The sequence below is a fragment of the Tachypleus tridentatus genome, chromosome 13 (genome assembly GCF_004210375.1).
Source record: "Tachypleus tridentatus isolate NWPU-2018 chromosome 13, ASM421037v1, whole genome shotgun sequence".
Taxonomy (NCBI): Eukaryota; Metazoa; Arthropoda; class Merostomata; order Xiphosura; family Limulidae; genus Tachypleus; species Tachypleus tridentatus.
The window spans coordinates 153,789,354-153,808,259 of NC_134837.1; the positions used below are offsets into that span (position 1 = coordinate 153,789,354).

Below are 18,906 nucleotides of genomic sequence, written 5' to 3' on the forward strand. Positions count from 1 at the left end.
TCATTTGGGTTCAGAAAATTTTTTACGTAAGAGGAGCAAACAACGTTTTGACCTTCTTCAATCATTGTCAGGTTCACAAAGAAAGGAAAAGGTAATTGACTGGAAGCTGACCACATGTTTGAAATGGGTTGAATATATAATTTTATATAACACAACCCCTTTCAAACATGTGGTCAGCTTCCAGTCAGTTACCTCTTCCTTTCTTTGTGAACCTGAAGATGACCGAAGAAAGTCGAAATATTATTCGCTCCTTTACATAAAAAATTTTCTCAACACAAATAAGCTGTTTTTACATATACATTTTCCAAAATAAATTATATTCTTTATGCAATATTCCAAAGTTAAGAACTTTTATAGTATACACTACAAACTAACCTCGCCCATCATTAAAATTCCTTTTGTCATCTCTATCAAACCCTCCTCCTCTTCCAGCATCCTCTCGGGGAGTATATCTGCTACCTCTGTTGTTGCTTCCAAATCTTCCAAAGTCACTACCAAAGGAGTCTGTCAGACAAGATTTTAAAATGTTTTCATAACTGGATAATGTATGATTTTGAATTTAGAAATTAAACAACTTAATATGTATGGACAGCATATTTTTTAAAATTACTAACTTCCTTTGTAGATCAAATATGTTGCATGGATTGTATATCGTTGTAGTTTGCTAGCAAAATGTTATAATTTTGGTACTAAACTGACATTTTAAAGCAATTATATACTCATTTTCACTGGCTATTGTGCTATTTTTTTCCACAGCCCATATTAATCCAGAGCCTTACCAGATTGGTTTTCTCTTTATGTATGGTAAAGCTCTGAAATAATATGGCTGTGGATACTTTGAATACAATGCTTCAAAACTGAATGAAAAATGAAATTTTTCTTCTTTTGTTCTTCCACTTAGATAGTGGTTTACAAATCTAGGATTGTACTTTGGAACAACTGTAACTTAGGCCACACTTGCATTAAAAAACAGATATTAAGGATTGAAAAGGGTAAGAAATATTGCAACATTTTTACACCAACATTAGCTTCTGTATATGCATAATATTAGTATACCTATAGATCCTAATGGAAACAACCCAGGTGGGCAAACCTTCTTTAGCCCACTAGTAGAGGTTAATCTTAAAGATTGTTACACAGCCTACAAATTGTCAACAAAATACTGAGTCACTGAAACAATAATAGTGAGAAACTACTTCAGACAAATTTTTGGGTTTCAGTTGAAAGAATGCCTTCCAAAATAGCAGCAGCTACCCAGACCAAGAATGGTGCAAAAACAAACATGGTAAGAAATCACAACTGTCTGTATAATTTAAGCAGAGAAGTGTGTGTATGTTTGCACATACCAATGTACAAGATAATTATTTTCCCAAGTTGTAAAATGTATCAATTTGGAGAGAGTTGTATTCTTTTACTAGAAATTACCATATTTTAACTTTTTTAAACTATAGCAATAAAATGCATACTTTAAAAAGTTTTAAAATATAGGAATGAACAACCCTTTTAAAGCTATGACCTTCCCTTAAATATCTCACATAAGGAAGAAGAAATGATGAAAAGCATACCAATGACAGAGATTACACATCAAATTGAGTTAAACTGGATGTTAGAAAGACCCAATGCTTCTGATTAAATGTAAACAAAACATACCATGTTTATATTTCTACATTTTGCAATATTGTTGCAGTGAATCACAATAATATTCTACTATTTTAGCATAGTGTATATGTCCTTTTTTCAAAATAATTTAATTTGATAACAAGAAAGCCTATTTATTATATGCAATTGAAAATTAAATATAATATACACTGTAATATAAAGCATCATGTATTTCATAAAAAAATTATTTACTGAGACACACAAGAAACCACATTATCCATGTGTTAAAAATGTATAAAAGAATTGTATGAAAAATGTTGAAAACAAACAACATTAGTATTTCAACACCTACCACGACCACGATTATACTGGTTCCTATTATTCCAGTTTTTGTATCCTTGTTCACGATCTGTGGAGTTGTAGCTCTCACAATTATTCCACTGTTGCTGAGATGTAACTGGGCAGTTTCGAAGATGAGGTGGAACGTAGCGTCCTAAAAATGATACAGTTGTCAAATATTTTGCTACTTTGTTTGGGGGAAAAAATATTCTTTTTTTTTAAACTATACTATAAATAAAATTCACTAGGCTCTTTTAAAATTGTAAAAACATAAATTTGCTGGGCAGAAAAAAAACTATTTAAAAACAGGTAAAACAAAATATGAATTAAAGATATATGCCTATGAACATATAGGAGTTTCACGAAGAACTGGTCAAACACTCCTAAGTCCATGTGCTTTCCCTTCTCATATACATACACTATTAATTATAAAATTCTCTTTACTTGGTGATAACTTCAAAACTCTAATATCAAGATCTTCAAACTATGAAATTCAGGTCAAAGAAAGCAAATATCTCAAATGAGTATCCAAGTCTAAATACTAACCTCAGTTCCTTTCAGCTCTCCTTTCAACAGTAATGAAAGTTATCAGAAAAATAACCAAATTAAATAACAGATGTCATATAAATTGAAAGTAAACTAAAGATATCAGCATATCTCAATTTATTTTCTTATGAATATATATAAATATCAGACTAGTCTCTCTTTCTTCAAAACTCCTGTCACAGTTTTTAAATCCAGCTGGGATAAAACTTTTGAATTTTTAGCATTATAATGGTAAGTTCCTAACAAAGTTTGATTACAATTGGGTCTTATAAAAAAAAAAAAGTTTATTTAGTAAATATGTCTACTTTTTTAATTAAAAGTGAAGTTCATAATAGTTTTATATCACACCAGAATGAAGAATATATTATAAAACAGACCATCACTAAAATTAACAATTAATAAGGCCTTATTTTATAACTTTTTTTTCTTAAGTCACTTCCTTGATGGAGAAATGATACTCTTTTTTTAATACCGTAAGTTAATTTTGGATGTTTACTATAATAAACGAAATTAATTTTAAACAAAACTAAAACTGTGGTAAAGTGAGTTCGGTGCAGAATTTCAGAGCAAGTCTTCTTATTTGAGAATCACTTGTGATATTTCATAGGAAAAGTAACTTATTCTGCTGAAGAATTCAAGTGTAGCCTATGAATTGTTTTGTGACTGAAACAATAACAAGTCCTTTGTACAGAGTTCATTGCATACAAACTTATAGGAATTTTTTGGTAACTTGATCTTTATAAGTTTTATTTTTTACTTCATTATAAGTATAAACTGAAAAAAATCCTGATGCCAAAAATTTACAACTGAAAAAGTGAATAATGAATAAAGTTCAAAACTTTGAGAAAGAAAATGAAATGTCAGGATGCAAGTTAGAGTGAAAGAGCAAGAGAGAGATAAGCTTGCTTCCCTAGTTATGAGGGAAAATCAAGCAAGAAGATGCCAGCAACAAACCCAAAATATAGAAGCATACTATTCAGTTTGCTAAAACCCTAACCAAATAACTGCACACAGAGCAACATTTCTGCCAGTTACTTATACGATATTTAATTTATCTCTAAAACACAGTATAACAAGTAATATTTTATTTCCCTTTAAAGTAGTGCATTAATGATCAAAATAAATCAATAAGCCTTTGCATCACTGTCAGTGTAATCTATTTTTGTTCCCATATAGCCTATTACCATCTTTGACACAAATTTGTCAATAAAATGTCAAAAACTTCTGATGGAGATATGAAAAAACCATACAATTCTTTCATATCCTGAAACAGTTGTTAATTAGTCTTTCATCAATTTCAATATGTAATAAGTAAAATCCTCAAATTAGCAACATATCAGAAAGTCATGCGAGTAGCTCTAAGATGGGTTCGGGGGTGAATAGATAAATTAGTGGCGTTTCCTAATTTAAACAAATTATGAAAAAAAAAAAAATTAGTTTGTATCAGCATCAGTGTCTGATGATCTACCAACATCTATTTTTTGTCACTTCCCTGCATCTGCTTCTCAATATGGAGCCTACCAGCAGTTGGTATCCTTGTATAAAGTGACTGTGAATTCCAAAGATGGATAGCTGTTATGATATCAAAGTCACTTATTAAAGGAGAGTGGACATTGACCAGAAGCTGATCAGTGATCCTGTCAACTTTCCGACAAGATCTCAAATTGGTCTTTATAATTTTCATCTTGCTGAATCCTCTCTTAGCTTCAAAAGAGGTGACTGGTACAGAAAGATATAGGTCAAAGAGCCAGTAACAAAACCAATATACAGAAGCACACTGTTAAGCTACCAAGATCCTAACCAAGTAGCTACACGTATGGCAATGTCAGTTGCATTAGTTTAAAAGCAATAATTTACTTCATTTAATAATATTAAAATGATACCAGCCCATGGCTAGCTTTTTATTGCTGTCTGATGAAATTAAGTAACAAAATAGATGTAGAAAATATGTTAGAGATACCATTGTGAGAATTGTACTATTATTCCTATTTTTAAATCATTATTCTATGCTAATTTGAAGTTATTATTTTATACAATGCAGTATTTTACCAATAATTGGTTCAGCAATTGGAAATGAGCCAATTGTTGCATAATCATACAACAATCAGTAGATTTTTTTGAATTTTCTGATCACAGGAAAACGATTTCCGAGAAATTAACACTCCTACGAAAAGACGTTTCTAGTCCTGATTTCTCCAAGCCCATTCCCCTGGCTGTGGTTTCGCTAGATAGTAGATAGGGACAGTGGGAATCTCGTTAATCCATTCATTAATGGATTTAAATACAAAATTATTAGCCTAATATTAATAACCTTTCAAGTTGCTCTGGGGCCTATTAGGCCCCACTTTTCGTAGGAGTGTTAATATAATACCACTTCAATCACTTTGTTCAGAATAACAAACTTCTGATTTGTGCGTTTACTGTCACAACCTTGTACTTTTCCTGTTTCTTTTCAACACAAAGCATGAAACATTATTTACCATAGACTAAAATATAAAATAAAACAAACTGTCATTTACTTGTTTATACATTAATATAAAATCCAGTTAAAATTTATTGAATAAAAAAGTACTTATAGGTAAAAAGGCATTTCTTGATTTCAGCATCTTCATAACAAAATCATTACACTTTGTAAATTTCTTGAATTTTCTCTCAGCATATGACATTAATCTCACCCTAAGAGGAGTCTTAATAGCTCTGACCAAAAATGTGCTCATTTCTTCTTGCAACCTGAATACAAGTGTAGTTTTATCTAACTAATCAGTTTCCCAACATTGCTTGTCAGTGTGATTTAACTACCAACATCTCAACTTCAAGCAGTAGTTTATGTTTGTTATTAAGCACAAACTTACTACACAATAAGTTGTTTATGCTCTGCCCTCTGTGTAATAAGTCCCAAAACTTAGCACTGAACCACCAGGAGGCACAAGAAGTTATAGCATACTGACCTAAATGTGCCATGAAATAAAAGCTTTTTCTTGTTCTTTTTAACTGTAAAAGCTAAAAAGGCTTTCAGTTCATTGGAAATTTGTACAAACTCAGTTGAGATCAGAACAAAATGATAAAAGCACAGTCTGGTAATATGTTGCCAGAAGAAATGGTGTTTATGATAAACTTCTACTACAATTAGTCTTGATGGTTTTGTAGTTTGTAACAGGCAGACTTTATAATTTTGTACTTCATTTGAATGGGGAATATTCAAAACTCATTTGTGTGGTGGCATCACAATCAACTCAGGTCATATGGCAAATTTATTGCTGAACCGTAGTGGGCATCACACTTCACCATTAGCTTGTTTGTATGTGTATCCACATAAACAATATTAGTTATTAGCATAAATATGTCAAAACATGAAATTTATCATCAACAGAAATTCAAAATTTATTTAAGAACATGAAGCTCAGTGGAAGAAAGCATAAGTTGGTCAAAAGGCAAAGCTTAGTGGAAGAAAGCATAAGTTGGTCAAAAGGCAAAGCTTAGTGGAAGAAAGCATAAGTTGGTCAAAAGGCAAGTAATCATACCATATGATTGAACCAACTTATGCTTTCTTCCACTAAGCTTTGCCTTTTGACCAAGGGACGTGGTTAACTTGAGTTAGGCCTAAGGGCACATCCAAAATACATGGTATAGGTGCTGTAAATGTCAGAAGTTACAATTTTCTTCATTTAAAAATTAATAATATTAAAATAAAACATTAGTTTAAAGTTGTATCTATGTTTGAGAAGGGAGAGATTCATGAACATGTTTGGGGAAAATTTTTTAAAATATTTTACCTTTCCATTGATCAATGCACCTGCTTCTGTCAAAGTACAAATTAACTGTTAAACATCACTGTTAATTTTATTTACTCTAACTGTGCATTTTTAAGTAATCATCTTTGTCAAAATGTACAATACACATAATGCTATAGTGGTCAAGCTTTCACTTGTATCAAACAATTGCCCACAACCCAGTCATACTGAGGTTCAACAGTGGAAATGCATGCCTTCTGTAATAACTGCAGTCAGGAACACAACACTGATTTGGAATTCTTGTAATCGAACAAAAAAGGTTCCAATTTACATGAAATGCTGATATAATGATGTTTTGGCAACCAAGACAAGTGTTGAGAATGTAAACTAAATAGAAAAACATTTCTTATCTATGACTGAATTGGTCACAATGCTGCCATATAAATAAAATGTGACAAATATTCTCCATTAAGACTTTGAAGCATTATAGTAACTGTGTGTGTGTGTGTGTGTGTGTGTGTGTGTGTGTGTGTGTGTGTGTAACAAAATGAAGTAAGTTTAGTTAAATCACACTTGTTATGCTAATAAGTCTGTTGTGTTGTCTTATTGTAACAGCTTGACTGAAAACAATAAAAAAAATAATTTAATAAAAAAAAAAAAATTTTTTTTGGAAGCTTACTACTTGGTAGCTCTATCCTTATCCAGTGTTGCCCTGGTATTACCTGAAGAGAGGACTGATGTTTAGCTACTTTTGAATAGAAAGGAATAAACTAAGGTCTCATGTTCTTGATATTTCTTATGAACGGTGCTATGCATGGTGGATGCAGTCACTGTCTTTCCAAAATTGCTACTCATGCCCAGTATCTACTTGGCAATGAGTAGCTTGCCTTTTTCCTTGGCTGTCAAGGCACATTAAATTTTCTTGTGGAATCTCATGCCTTTGCTTTTGTTGCATATGTTTTGTTGCTTGTGATTGCCAATCAGAATTTGTTTTCTTGACATTTCACACAATCAGAACCAGAAATGTTAATCATACCTACCTCCTGAATGTAAAATGTGTAAGCAAAACAGTTATTAATGAAGTTAATTATATAAATATTGTTTAAGACCCATAACATAAGCAACTTAATATGTAGAATTATAAATAAACTTTTCTCCATATTAAAATATTTATACTGTGAGCTTGTGGCCCTCTTACCAGATCTTTCATCAGACAGCAATGCACCTGTGGAACACTGCTTTAAAATATTTATCAAGGCAATAACTGACATCTACTATCAAAGTAATTAAACATATAGAATTATGATGAATATTTTGTTTACTTATTTCTCTTTCTATATAACCTATATTTGTGTTTTCTTAATTTTTATTATGTTGAAACAACCAATTTACATTTATCATAACTCTGTAGGTTTAATAATTTTGGCATCAAATGTCAGTAATTTCATTATTATTGCTCAGATACACATTTTAAAGCAGTGCTCCACAGTTTAACAAATTGTTTTGCTCAGTACATTGTTGCCTTATAAAGACTCTGGTAAGAAGGCTGAAAGTTTGCAATAAAAGTATTTTAACAGAGAAAGAATCCATTTAAAATTCTAAACATTCATTATATAAATTATGATTTACAAAATAATTACTTTAAGCTTCAACACATTAATAACATTAAAGTTAAGGCTCAGAAATTAAAGAGTTCTATAAAACAATATAAAAAGTAAGAAATAATTGAGAATTAATACATCTGAAAACACTGAAAACCATGCATGTTTAATAATGGAAAAAAAGAACAAAAACTGTTAACTTACCAGGATTACCTCCACTTTGGTTTTGAGATGCACTCAAGTCCAGACCAGCAAACTATTTGCATGAACAAGTTTTATTTAATAAAATGCAATCCATAAACATCAATAACATCAGAACATATTTAAAATTATAACACCAAATGTTTTTTCACAAAAAGTGCCAAATCAAAGTACCTATTAAAACTTCTATACTGTTGACAAATTAACTGCAAAACAGGTAATGAAGACAGCTTTCTATTATCCTAAGCCTACAATAAGAATAAATAGAAGTTAAATGTTTTTTATGAGATGTAGGAAATATGTTACATTTTTTTAAAACCATATTCCTTCTAGTGTTGAGTAAGTAAAAAGAGGTTAACAAGTGTTGAAAGTATTAGTGTACCAAACACTTCTACAGAAATTAGAAAATGCTGTATCTGAGTGCTCAGTAAATAAGTATGATAAATCAACATTTTGTTTTCTGCTTAAAAAGAGTGCCTAGTAGGATTCCTAAGATATATGGTTTAGGCCCTATGATGTATCATACATTATCAGTGCTCAAGTAACATGCTTAACTCCATACATATGCTATATGTACACAAGAAAAACAATTACAAATAAATAGTTACTATTTTCATGTACATGCCTGTATTTGGCAGTTTAAAAAGAAACAAAAACCTCTCATTGTTTTCCTCCCCCTTATCAGCAATATATGGGAGATCACTCTCCCTATACATTGAACAAGTTATATAGTGATATGGAAGAGTTTACATCAAATCCTATAAATTGTTTACATTCCTTCACTATACAGAAGTGTATTGTATCTCTGGTTTGCTCTCCTTAGTAGTACTGAAAAGTACTGATTCAGTAAAACTACAGTCTAATCTAGAAAATGTAGCAAATGAAATAATAAATTATACCTGTGGCATTAACATTTATTTATTTTTTTAACTGAAATTACAAGTTTTAATGAAGAAAAGAAAAATTCATAATTGAATCTTACAGCAGTTATTAGGTGGTAATTACCCATATCTTAGGATTATAGCAGTCTGTTTTCATTAATTATCAAAGTGCTCAATGTACAGAATTTACTTTACAATTGCCTCAGGTTAGAGTTGGGTGATCAGAGAAATTTCCCAATTGATTAAAAATCAGGTTTGTTAATCTATTGTAGCATTATCTTCCTATTTTCAGTTGGTTTTACTTTTTTAAAGAAATTTGCAAACCATCCCCATGAAATATGAGAGATCTTCAGTATTTCTAGTGGTGGTTGTCATTTGCTAATTTTATGAAAAAAGTTTAGATAAATTTTTTAAAAAGATAATTTTAATATTTCATACTTTGCAAATTCCATATAGTTGCTATTTTACTTTTTACAATATGCTGTGATCCCCCTTTCCACTGATCTCATGTATGGTAAGTTAAAATAAATTATAATATTCAAATAATGAAAACGTTAACAGTAATGATGTTTTTATTTGTTACATATAACTTATATCAGAAACAATTAGTTGTTAGTTATTAAATTTATTTTTCTATATTGTTTGAATATGATAAGCACAAAATTGATATGCAACAAATAAGGATTTGAGTCTATGTTTTGACATTACTTACAGTACTCATTAAACCTAACTAATCTTGTGTCTTCTCCCAGAAGAAACTCTGTAGCATCCACAAAAGAAATAACAAAAAAACTTTCTTGAACAAAAAGAACTACTGAAGAAACTTTAAACAATTTTTCAGTTCCATCATTTGTTCCTAAGTTTTTCAGGAATTCCAATGGTCCAGCATCTCAAATATAAAATCTTTGGTCAATGGGTGAACCAATGCCAAGTTTAAATGCTTTGTTATGGGTTTGGTATAATATACACAAGTTTGTCTACACAATTGCACACATTAAGGATTTGTACTATAACTTTTAACACAGCATGTGTATCTTCACGAAATTTGGTTGAGGCTTTTACAATGATTACAAGTATTCTGTATACAAAAGATGAGGTTTTTTAATGAAAAATTTTTCTAAAGATTTGTTTGTGAAAATAGTGCGCGTTTTGTTACTAGTCTGAGTGAAAAGTGGCTTCATGTCATGATTAAAAAAACTATTCTTCATCCCAGAAATCTCAAATATTATTTACATAATATCTAAAACCTCCTAAATACATTTCATATACTTGTTTTCAGCAAGACTTTATATTCATGTTATTTTCTAAACTCTATGTAGGATCTGCCACTTGACCAAAATTATAATAATGATAAATAAAATCATGAAACAGATACATTGATTGATTGATCGATTGATTTAGTGTTTTATGGCACAAAGCAGCGAGGCTATCTGCGCCAAACATCCGTTAAAAATGTAAAAATAAAGTAGTAAAAGATATAAAAGAAAATGAAGGTAAAATGAAAAAGTATAAAACCAACGTTGACACCTAATCTATAACGTTAAGAGAGAAAGCAGAGTATAAGAAGTTGTAAAGGTATTTACTTTAGCAAAATGGTAATGATCATAACCCACCAGGAAGACTAACAGGTAAGTTCAAGAACCACCGTCAATCACCTGAAGTTGGCCTTTCCAATCCTGGTTCCAGGTTATGTGTCATAGCAGCTATTATCAAAATGTAAAATAATAGAAATTTTAAAAGACATAGCAAAATCTTAATAATGAGTCGCCAAATGTCCAGTAAGAAGGTAAAAGTAAAGCAAATGTAGTAAAATTTGTAAAAGTAAATGAAGGTAAAAAACAAAACAGCAATTAAAACAGAAAATGGTGCAAAAACCAATGTTGACATCCAGTCAACAAAGTTGTAAAGGACTACCTGTAGCAGAATGGTAATGATCATAACCCACCAGGAAGACTAACAGGTAAGTATAAAAACTACCGTCAGTCACCTGAAGTTGGTCTTTCCAGTCCTGGTTCCGGGTTACGAGTATATGGCCAGTACAAAAAGGTAAAGTAGTAAAAGTGTGAAATGATATGCAGCAAAAGTATAATAACAACTCGCCAGGACGACTAACAAGTAGTTCAAACAGTAGCGTTAGTCACCTGAAGTTGGCCTTTCCAGTCCTGGTGTCGAGTTATTTAATGTTCTGGCCATTGTCCAATGTCAAATTGAATGAGAGAGATTAACACTGTAAAAAAGGAACCACAATTAAAAAGGTGTAATGAATAAATATGCAACACTTAAATGAGATTAAAAAGATTAATGGCCATTAAAAAAATTAAAAACGTTATCAAGGTGGACAGAGTCACCATCACCAATAACACTGTCCAATGTTACAGGTTGACCCTGGGAAAAAATATGTTTAAAATATTGCCGCTGTTGAGAATTGTAACGATGGCAAGAAAGTAAAACGTGGCTGATAGTGATTTGAGTGTTACACAAACTACACATTGGTGCATCAGTTCCAGATAAAAGAAAACGATGAGTTAAAAAAACTGTGACCAATGCGTAGCCTAGTGAGAACAACTTCCTCCTTCCGAACTTTACGGAAGCTAGATAGCCAAAGTCCAATATAGGGTTTGATTTGAAAAAGTTTGTTGTCGCGTTGCTCACTCCAAGTGGACTGCCAGCTGGCACGGAGCCGAGCCTTGAAGACAAGACCACAGTCCATGTACGGAATAGGCACAGGGGTGATGGTGCTGGAGCAGACAGATTTAGCTGCCACGTCTGCAAGCTCGTTCCTGTGAATACCAACATGGCCTGGTATCCAGAAAAACTGGATTGAAGTAGCTGTTAATGAGAAATGGGCCAGTCTGTTTGGAATATCAGCGAGAATAGGATGTGAGCCAATGTGTAGCGATTCCAAGGCAAGTATAGAACTAAGCAAATCAGTATAAATAGTGCAGTTGGAGTACTGCTCAGCTGCAATATGATCCAGGGCAAGAGATATGGCATACAGTTCAGCAGTGAACACAGAAGCTGTAGAGGGGATTTTGCGTGCAACCACCAAACCGCAACAAACCATAGCAGAGCCCACTGAATTACCTGGAACCATCTGTATAAATGGGAACTGAATGAGTGTTTGAAAGATATTCATTGAATAAAAGACGGTACTTCCAATCTAGAGTATCTGCCTTTTTTAGGTGACTGAAAGAAAAGTCACATTTGGGGGCTGTAATAAGCCATGGTGGGATGGGCCGACCTGTGGAATCTGCAATGTTATCCAAGGACAGACCCAATTCATCCAATTGCACCCAGATGCAAAGGCCAAATGGAGCAATGACAGATTGTCTGTTCTGAAAAAGTACTGCCCACCGAGGAAGGAAAACACATTCCCAGGTGGGATGTTTTGGTAAGGAACGAAGTTTCGAAGTATATTGTAAAGATAGTTGCAAACGGCGAAGGTGTAGAGAAGGTTCATGAGATTCAATGTATATACTTTGAACTGGAAAGGTACAGAAAGCCCCAGTGCAGAGTCGAAGTCCTTGGTGATGAATGGGGTCCAACATCTTTAAGGCCAAGGGTCTGGCAGAGCCATAGACCATTGATCCATAGTCGAGTTTCAATGGAATAAGAGCACGATATACCTTTAACATTGAACAGCGATCTGCCCCCCAACTGGTAGAAGAGAGGACACGGAGGATGTTCAGTGCTCTTGTGCATTTGACCCGAAGCTGCTTTAAGTGTGGTATAAAGGTCAGTTTACGATCAAAGATAAGCCCCAAGAACTTGGTCTCCGGGACCACTGGCAGCAAAACTTCACCGATATGAAGTTCAGGATCATGGTGAATACCCCGTCGACGGCAAAAGTGCATGCATACGGTTTTAGAGAGTGAGAAATTAAAGCCATTCGCCAGAGTCCACTTCCATTACCCACTGAGGGCAGTTTGTAGTTGCCGCTCAATATATCTCATGTTTGACGACTGACATGAGATGTGAAAGTCGTCGACATACAGCCCATTCGCAACAGTGAGAGGGAGTTGTTCAGTGATGGCATTTATCTTTATACTGAAAAGTGTGACACTCAATACACAGCCTTGAGGGACCCCAAGTTCCTGTACAAAAGAACGGGAAAGTGTCGAACCCACACGAACTTGGAATGTCCTGTCCATTAAAAATTTTTTAATAAACATGGGTAAATGGCCATGTAACCCATATGTATGGAGGTCTCGCAAAATGCCATATCTCCATGTTGTGTCATAAACCTTCTCTATGTCAAAGAATATTGATACAAGATGTTGGCAGTTGAGAAAGGCTTCTCTGATAGATGTTTCAAGACGAATTAGGTGGTCTGTGGTGGAGTGCTGTTGACGGAACCCACACTGGGTGGGTGAGAGGAGGTTGTTTGGTTCCTTGAATCAAACAAGACGAGCATTAACCATCCTTTCTAAGGTCTTACAGAGACAGCTCATCAAAGCAATTGGACGGTAGTTTGAAGGAATCTTGAGATCTTTCCCTGGCTTAGAGAAAGGTAAAATAATAGCCTGGTGCCAGGCATCAGGCAAAACATTCTCCTGCCAGATCCGGTTAAAGACAATCAGAAGGACATCAAGAGAAGCAGGAGATAGATGGTGCAGCATGTCATAATGAATATCATCAGGTCCAACAGACGTACTGGTAGACCGATGAAGGGTCATTTTCAGTTCCACCAGGGTAAAGGGACAATTATAGTCAAAGAAACAGTCAGTCCGAAAGGAAAGAAGTAATTGCTCTGCCCGAGTCTTGATGGCCAGGAAGGTGGAGGAACAAGCAGAAGTGCTAGATACCCGGCAAAAGCTTTCACCCAAAGTGTCAGCGATGCTCCGAACATCAGTCACCTCCTGACCATCAGAGAGTAAGATCGAGAGGGGGACAGAATTGTAGTGCCCATTAACCTTCCGAATCCTGTCCCATATGATCTTGGAACTGGTGGTAGAAGATATGCTAGTTATGAACTTAATCCAAGATTCCTTCTGGCTTTGATGTCTTACCCACCTAGAATGTGCACGGGCCCGTTGGAAAGCAACACGGTTTAAAAGTGTGGGATATCTACGAAAAGTATCCCAGACCCATTTTTGAGCCTTCCGTGCAAAGTGGCAAGCAGGATTCCACCTCAGACGAGGATATCGTGGAAAATGTGTCGAGGTTTTAGGAATACACTGAGCAGCTGCTTGTATAATACAGTCAGTTACCGCTACTACACAGTTGTCTATTGATGGCTGATTTACGATGGCAGGATCAAGATCTGCGAGAGCAGTGAAAATGGACCAGTCTGCCTGATTTAGCTTCCACCGGGGCACGCAGGTAGGGTGGCATCTACCACGGCCAGTCTCTCTCAAAAGGATCGGAAAATGATCACTGCCTAGTGGATTACTGTCAACCCTCCATGAAAAATGGGAGAATAATGAAGGGGAGCAAATCGAGAGATCAATTGCGGTAAAGGACTGACTAGGTGCATGAAAGTAAGTGGAAAAACCAGTATTGAAAAGAGAAAGATTGTGATCAGAGAGCATTTGCTCTACAGATCGACCCCTCCCATCAATAACAGCACTTCCCCAGAGGGGATGATGCCCATTAAAATCCCCCAGGATTAGAAATGGAGACGGCAACTGTTCAACGAGAGCATCAGGTCTGATTGATCATATGTCTCTCCAGGGGACAGGTACAGAGAACAAACAGTGATGGTATGACCCAAGGAAACACAGATGGCTACAGCCTCCAAGGGTGTGTTGAGTGACAAAGACAGGATGGGCACATGCTGATCAACCAACAGTGCCACCCCTCCATGTACTCGACCATCACACAACCTGTCATTTCTATACAGAGAAAACTGCCGAATGGAGACTGTATCAACAGATTTGAGAAATGTTTCTTGTAAAGAAAAACAAACAGGATGGTAGGAAGCAATCAGCGTTTTGATATCATCCAGGTTAGAATGTAAACCTCGACAGTTCCATTGTATCAAGGTGGCCATTTTTAAGAACGGGTAGGTGAAGTGGCTGGAGAACCTTCGGTTTACGACCATGTCTTTTTTCTTTACTGTCTTTAGTTGGAGGAGGTCTATCAACCTCCATGGATCCTGTCCTGGGTCGAGTGGGCAGGTTTTTGTTATTGGAAGGGGAATACAGTGACTGAGGACACGAACTAATAATTGTTTTGTCTCTTGTGGTGGGAGAAAAAGATGTATCAGAAGAAATGTCTCTATTTGAAACTGAAAGACGTGGATCTTGAGGTTTGTTGGAAGGTATGGGAGAAACAGAAATGGGTGCGGAAGTCAATTCATCAACCTTTTCAACCACGGAGATCAAAAGGCTTTTCATTTGTTTTGAAAACGATTCTCTTGGAGGCACAGAGAAATCTGTCTGCACTCCCACTGTAGTTGTGGAATGAAGTGCAGCAGCATATGTCCGAGATGGAGTGGTGGACAGCAATTTCCGAGCCTCAGGATAATTAATGTAATGTATCGTTTACAAACGCTGCACCTCTTTTTCCTCCAACCATTTTGGGCAAGAATGAAAGTAAGAGGGGTGAGAACCATTGCAGTTGATGCAATGTGGGTTCATGTCACAGTCATAGGCATCGTGGTCCTTGCCTCCACGACGAGCACATGTCAGGGAACCACAACAAGATGTCTTTGAGTGGCCGAATCTCTGACATTGGAAACATCGAAGAGGGTTTGGAATGTATGGCCGAACCCTGCAAATGAGATAACCTGCCTTGATGGTGGCAGATGCACGTGGTGAAGTAAATGTTAAAACGAGGGTATTTGTTGGCAGTGTAACTCCATCTTTGCGAGTGGAGATGCGCCTCACTGCAGAAACTCCTTGAGTGGAGAGACCAGCGAGAATCTCTGACTCGGGAACATTCTTCAAATCCCTTTCAACAAGAACTCCTCGTCAAGAATTCAAAGTAGCATGAGGTGTAACCTCAATAGGTATATCCCCAATTGCCTTTGAATTCAAGAGGAGTTCACTGTGTTGGGATGTGGATGTTTCAACCAATATGTCACCAGATCGAAGCTTCTTTACTGACTTTGGAGAGCCAGCAAGTCCCTCTAGTCCCTTCTGAAGAAAAAAAGGGGACATTTGCCCTAAAGGTTTTTCCAAAAGAGAATGTAATATAAGAAAATGAGGTACGTGTGTTACTGATGTTGAAGATTGCTGTTCAGAGTCTTCAAGACGTGGTCGCTTACCCATTGACTGTTTTTTCACAATTTTATTTAAATTTTTTGGAGGATCCATAGGAAAAAGGAAAAATTTCAGTACCCACTGACCCCACCCACCATGGAGCCCTACAAGAGAACGAACTACAAAGTCATGCAAGGACAATGCAGCAACGCCAGGGTTTCGTGAGCACTATACCCAAACACCAGCATCAGGCACAATGTCCACAACACCCGTTGAGAACTTCCAACACTGGTACTTGGTTGACTCTAGCCCAAGTGGACCAGCCGATTGACCCAAGGGGGGGCCACCTAAAGACCGCCCGTCTACAGGAATTCAAGGCCAAAGTGGTGTGCTAGGGTTGGACCCCTCAACCACCAGGATCCTCTCCTCCCCTTCACGGGTTGCCACGCACGGCAAACACGTGGGTGGATGTTCAGATCTCAGAGAAGGTAACCAGACAGAACAGAACCTTCCCTGGGAGGTCCCCTCACCACGTACAGGAATCCACACCGAGGGGGAAACAAATACAAAATGATCCCTTTTGTCATGCTGGAGTCACTACACATTATAACATGTTTAGTCAAATTCCCTTAAGTTTTATATATATAATGACTTTCCAATTATGCCCAGCTAATATCACACAACTTGCATTGACATAGTACATGCTCACTCATGTTAAATATCGATCAATATACAATACACCTATCTGAGCTGTGTTTTAGTGGACTAGTATTTTGAAATATACAGTTGCATTACAATTATTATAGTTTTGTGTGTATGTATAGATAATTACTATTTAGAAATAAATTTAAAAACTTATTTTTTTTTACAATAAAGAACAATAAAATCAAGAAGTAAACAATTATCTCTTTCATAATGATGTTTGTACTCACAGTTACTGCAGGACATAAGTTGCTAAGCCTTTTAAAATTTTGCACATGGAGAATATGAACATTATTTTAGGTTTTACTTATACAGTTGAATAACAAAAATATCCTAAATAACAATTCTGATACCACAGAATTCCACTATAATTTATTAAACTTTGTAACTGAGATGTATTTAGATTTTTAAAAAATAGGAAACTTTGAGCAGACTAAAGACACAACCCGTCATCTTGAAATCTTTGTTTGAAAGAACATAGTAGCTTTTACACAGATTATAACGACCGAGAAAACCACTAGAGAGACATCCTAAGCTGTTGATTTGTAATTGTGTAATCTGTTGATTTGTAATCTCATATTGTGTATATGAGAGACCATTTTCAAAAATGGAAAGAGATAAATGGGGTCACTGTTTGATTCAGTACATAAACCATATCTCAGCAAAATAAAAAGATACGAGGTTCTTATTTTATATTCTAGCTTTATAACATGGGTAATTTGAGTTCCTAATATGTATGAAAACTATCAACATAGTATTTTGACATCACAAACCTCTAATTTTAAAGAGCACTGCATTGCACATATCACGTGGCTCACTAAAACCTACATTTAGATGTGTTATTTTAATATTTACTTTTAAATGAAAAAATAACTCATATAGTATTAACGTTTGAATTATAATCTACAATTTGATTCCAAATTTACCACTAAATTCATAAAATAGTATTTAAAGAAATGTTTGAAAGCAAGTCAAATGCAATGACATGATCTTTGGCAAAAGGGTTAAGTAAGACCTTGAATTGTTTGAGAATGTTCAAAGAAGGCACATTATTACTCGGGTGACACCCAAGACTGAAATGTTATATGTTCAGTTTAAGATCTTTGAAAGAACATTCTATTAAAAAAGAAAAAAAAAAGAATAATAATTAGAAGGGGATCTAACTGAGGTGCTCCAGATTATTAAAATAAAGAAAGTTACCCAAGTTAACTTCATGGGAGAAAATAAATAAGCAACAGTGAACTGCCAGTACTAAAGAAAAATTGCAGATTATTATTTATAAAGAATTTTGAGGTCCAATGCACTATAGAAAATTTTTCTATCCTTCCTTAAGTTAGACAGATCATATGATTTCTATACAGCCTGTAAATACCAGAACAGCTTTTTATTATTATTAGCTAGCACAAAATGCTCACACCATGCTCTGGGATTATAAGGTCCTCTCATAATTCTCAGACACCTCACTGTACCAGCCAGTTGTCTTCATCATCTGAATTACTTCTATAGCTTTCCTATTGCACCAATTCTTTGATTTGTTCGTTGCCATTATCTAAATGTAGTTTAATTCTTTCAGAAAGCATATAGTTTTAATTTAGCTTCTCATATTCATCATTTCTTGTACTTTTATTTGAATTATTTTCATTCTCCAAATTCTCATTTGTATTATCTCTCCCATATCTTTTTTGGGAAAGTTTACTGGCAGAAAACCTCCACATAATGTCAACTTCATAAAAATTAGAAAAATAATGAAACTTTTCTACAGACTAGGTGCACTTCTTCAGAATTCCCTATGTAATAGCATGCATACAAAATTTCAGACGTCGAAATGTTGTTAGCTCTTCTATGCAAAATATTTTCTCAACCAAAATGAGCTGTTTTTGCATATATATTTCTCTACAAGTGGATTTTCTCAACATCTGAAAATTTCAGACCTGTAGGTTCTTTCCACTTGGACTCAGAGATACAGCAACAGTCACACACATACCGTGTTTCTCCAATAATAAGACCTAGTGTGATTTTTAGGGATAGTTTTAATATAAGCCCTACCCTTAAAATAAGCCCTAGTTAAGAGTGGCAGGAAGAGGAAAGAAATAAAAAAAACAATTAATTTATTAATTAGTTTAATAGTTAGTTAATTAGTTTGTTGAAGTATTAATCAGTT

The 18,906-nt window shown here is 34.8% G+C and overlaps 1 protein-coding gene across 1 annotated transcript in view; it reads right to left on the reverse strand.

The window, feature by feature from the left end:
• Positions 1-18,906, reverse strand: part of LOC143240735 (putative ATP-dependent RNA helicase Pl10) — a 43,955-nt gene that overhangs the window by 22,187 nt on the left and 2,862 nt on the right. The window contains exons 2-4 of the mRNA XM_076483673.1: positions 8,021-8,072; positions 1,952-2,092; positions 376-504 (exon numbers count right to left, since the gene is read on the reverse strand). Of these exons, the coding sequence (XP_076339788.1) occupies positions 376-504; positions 1,952-2,092; positions 8,021-8,072 (322 nt within the window). The remainder of the gene's footprint in view (positions 1-375; positions 505-1,951; positions 2,093-8,020; positions 8,073-18,906) is intronic.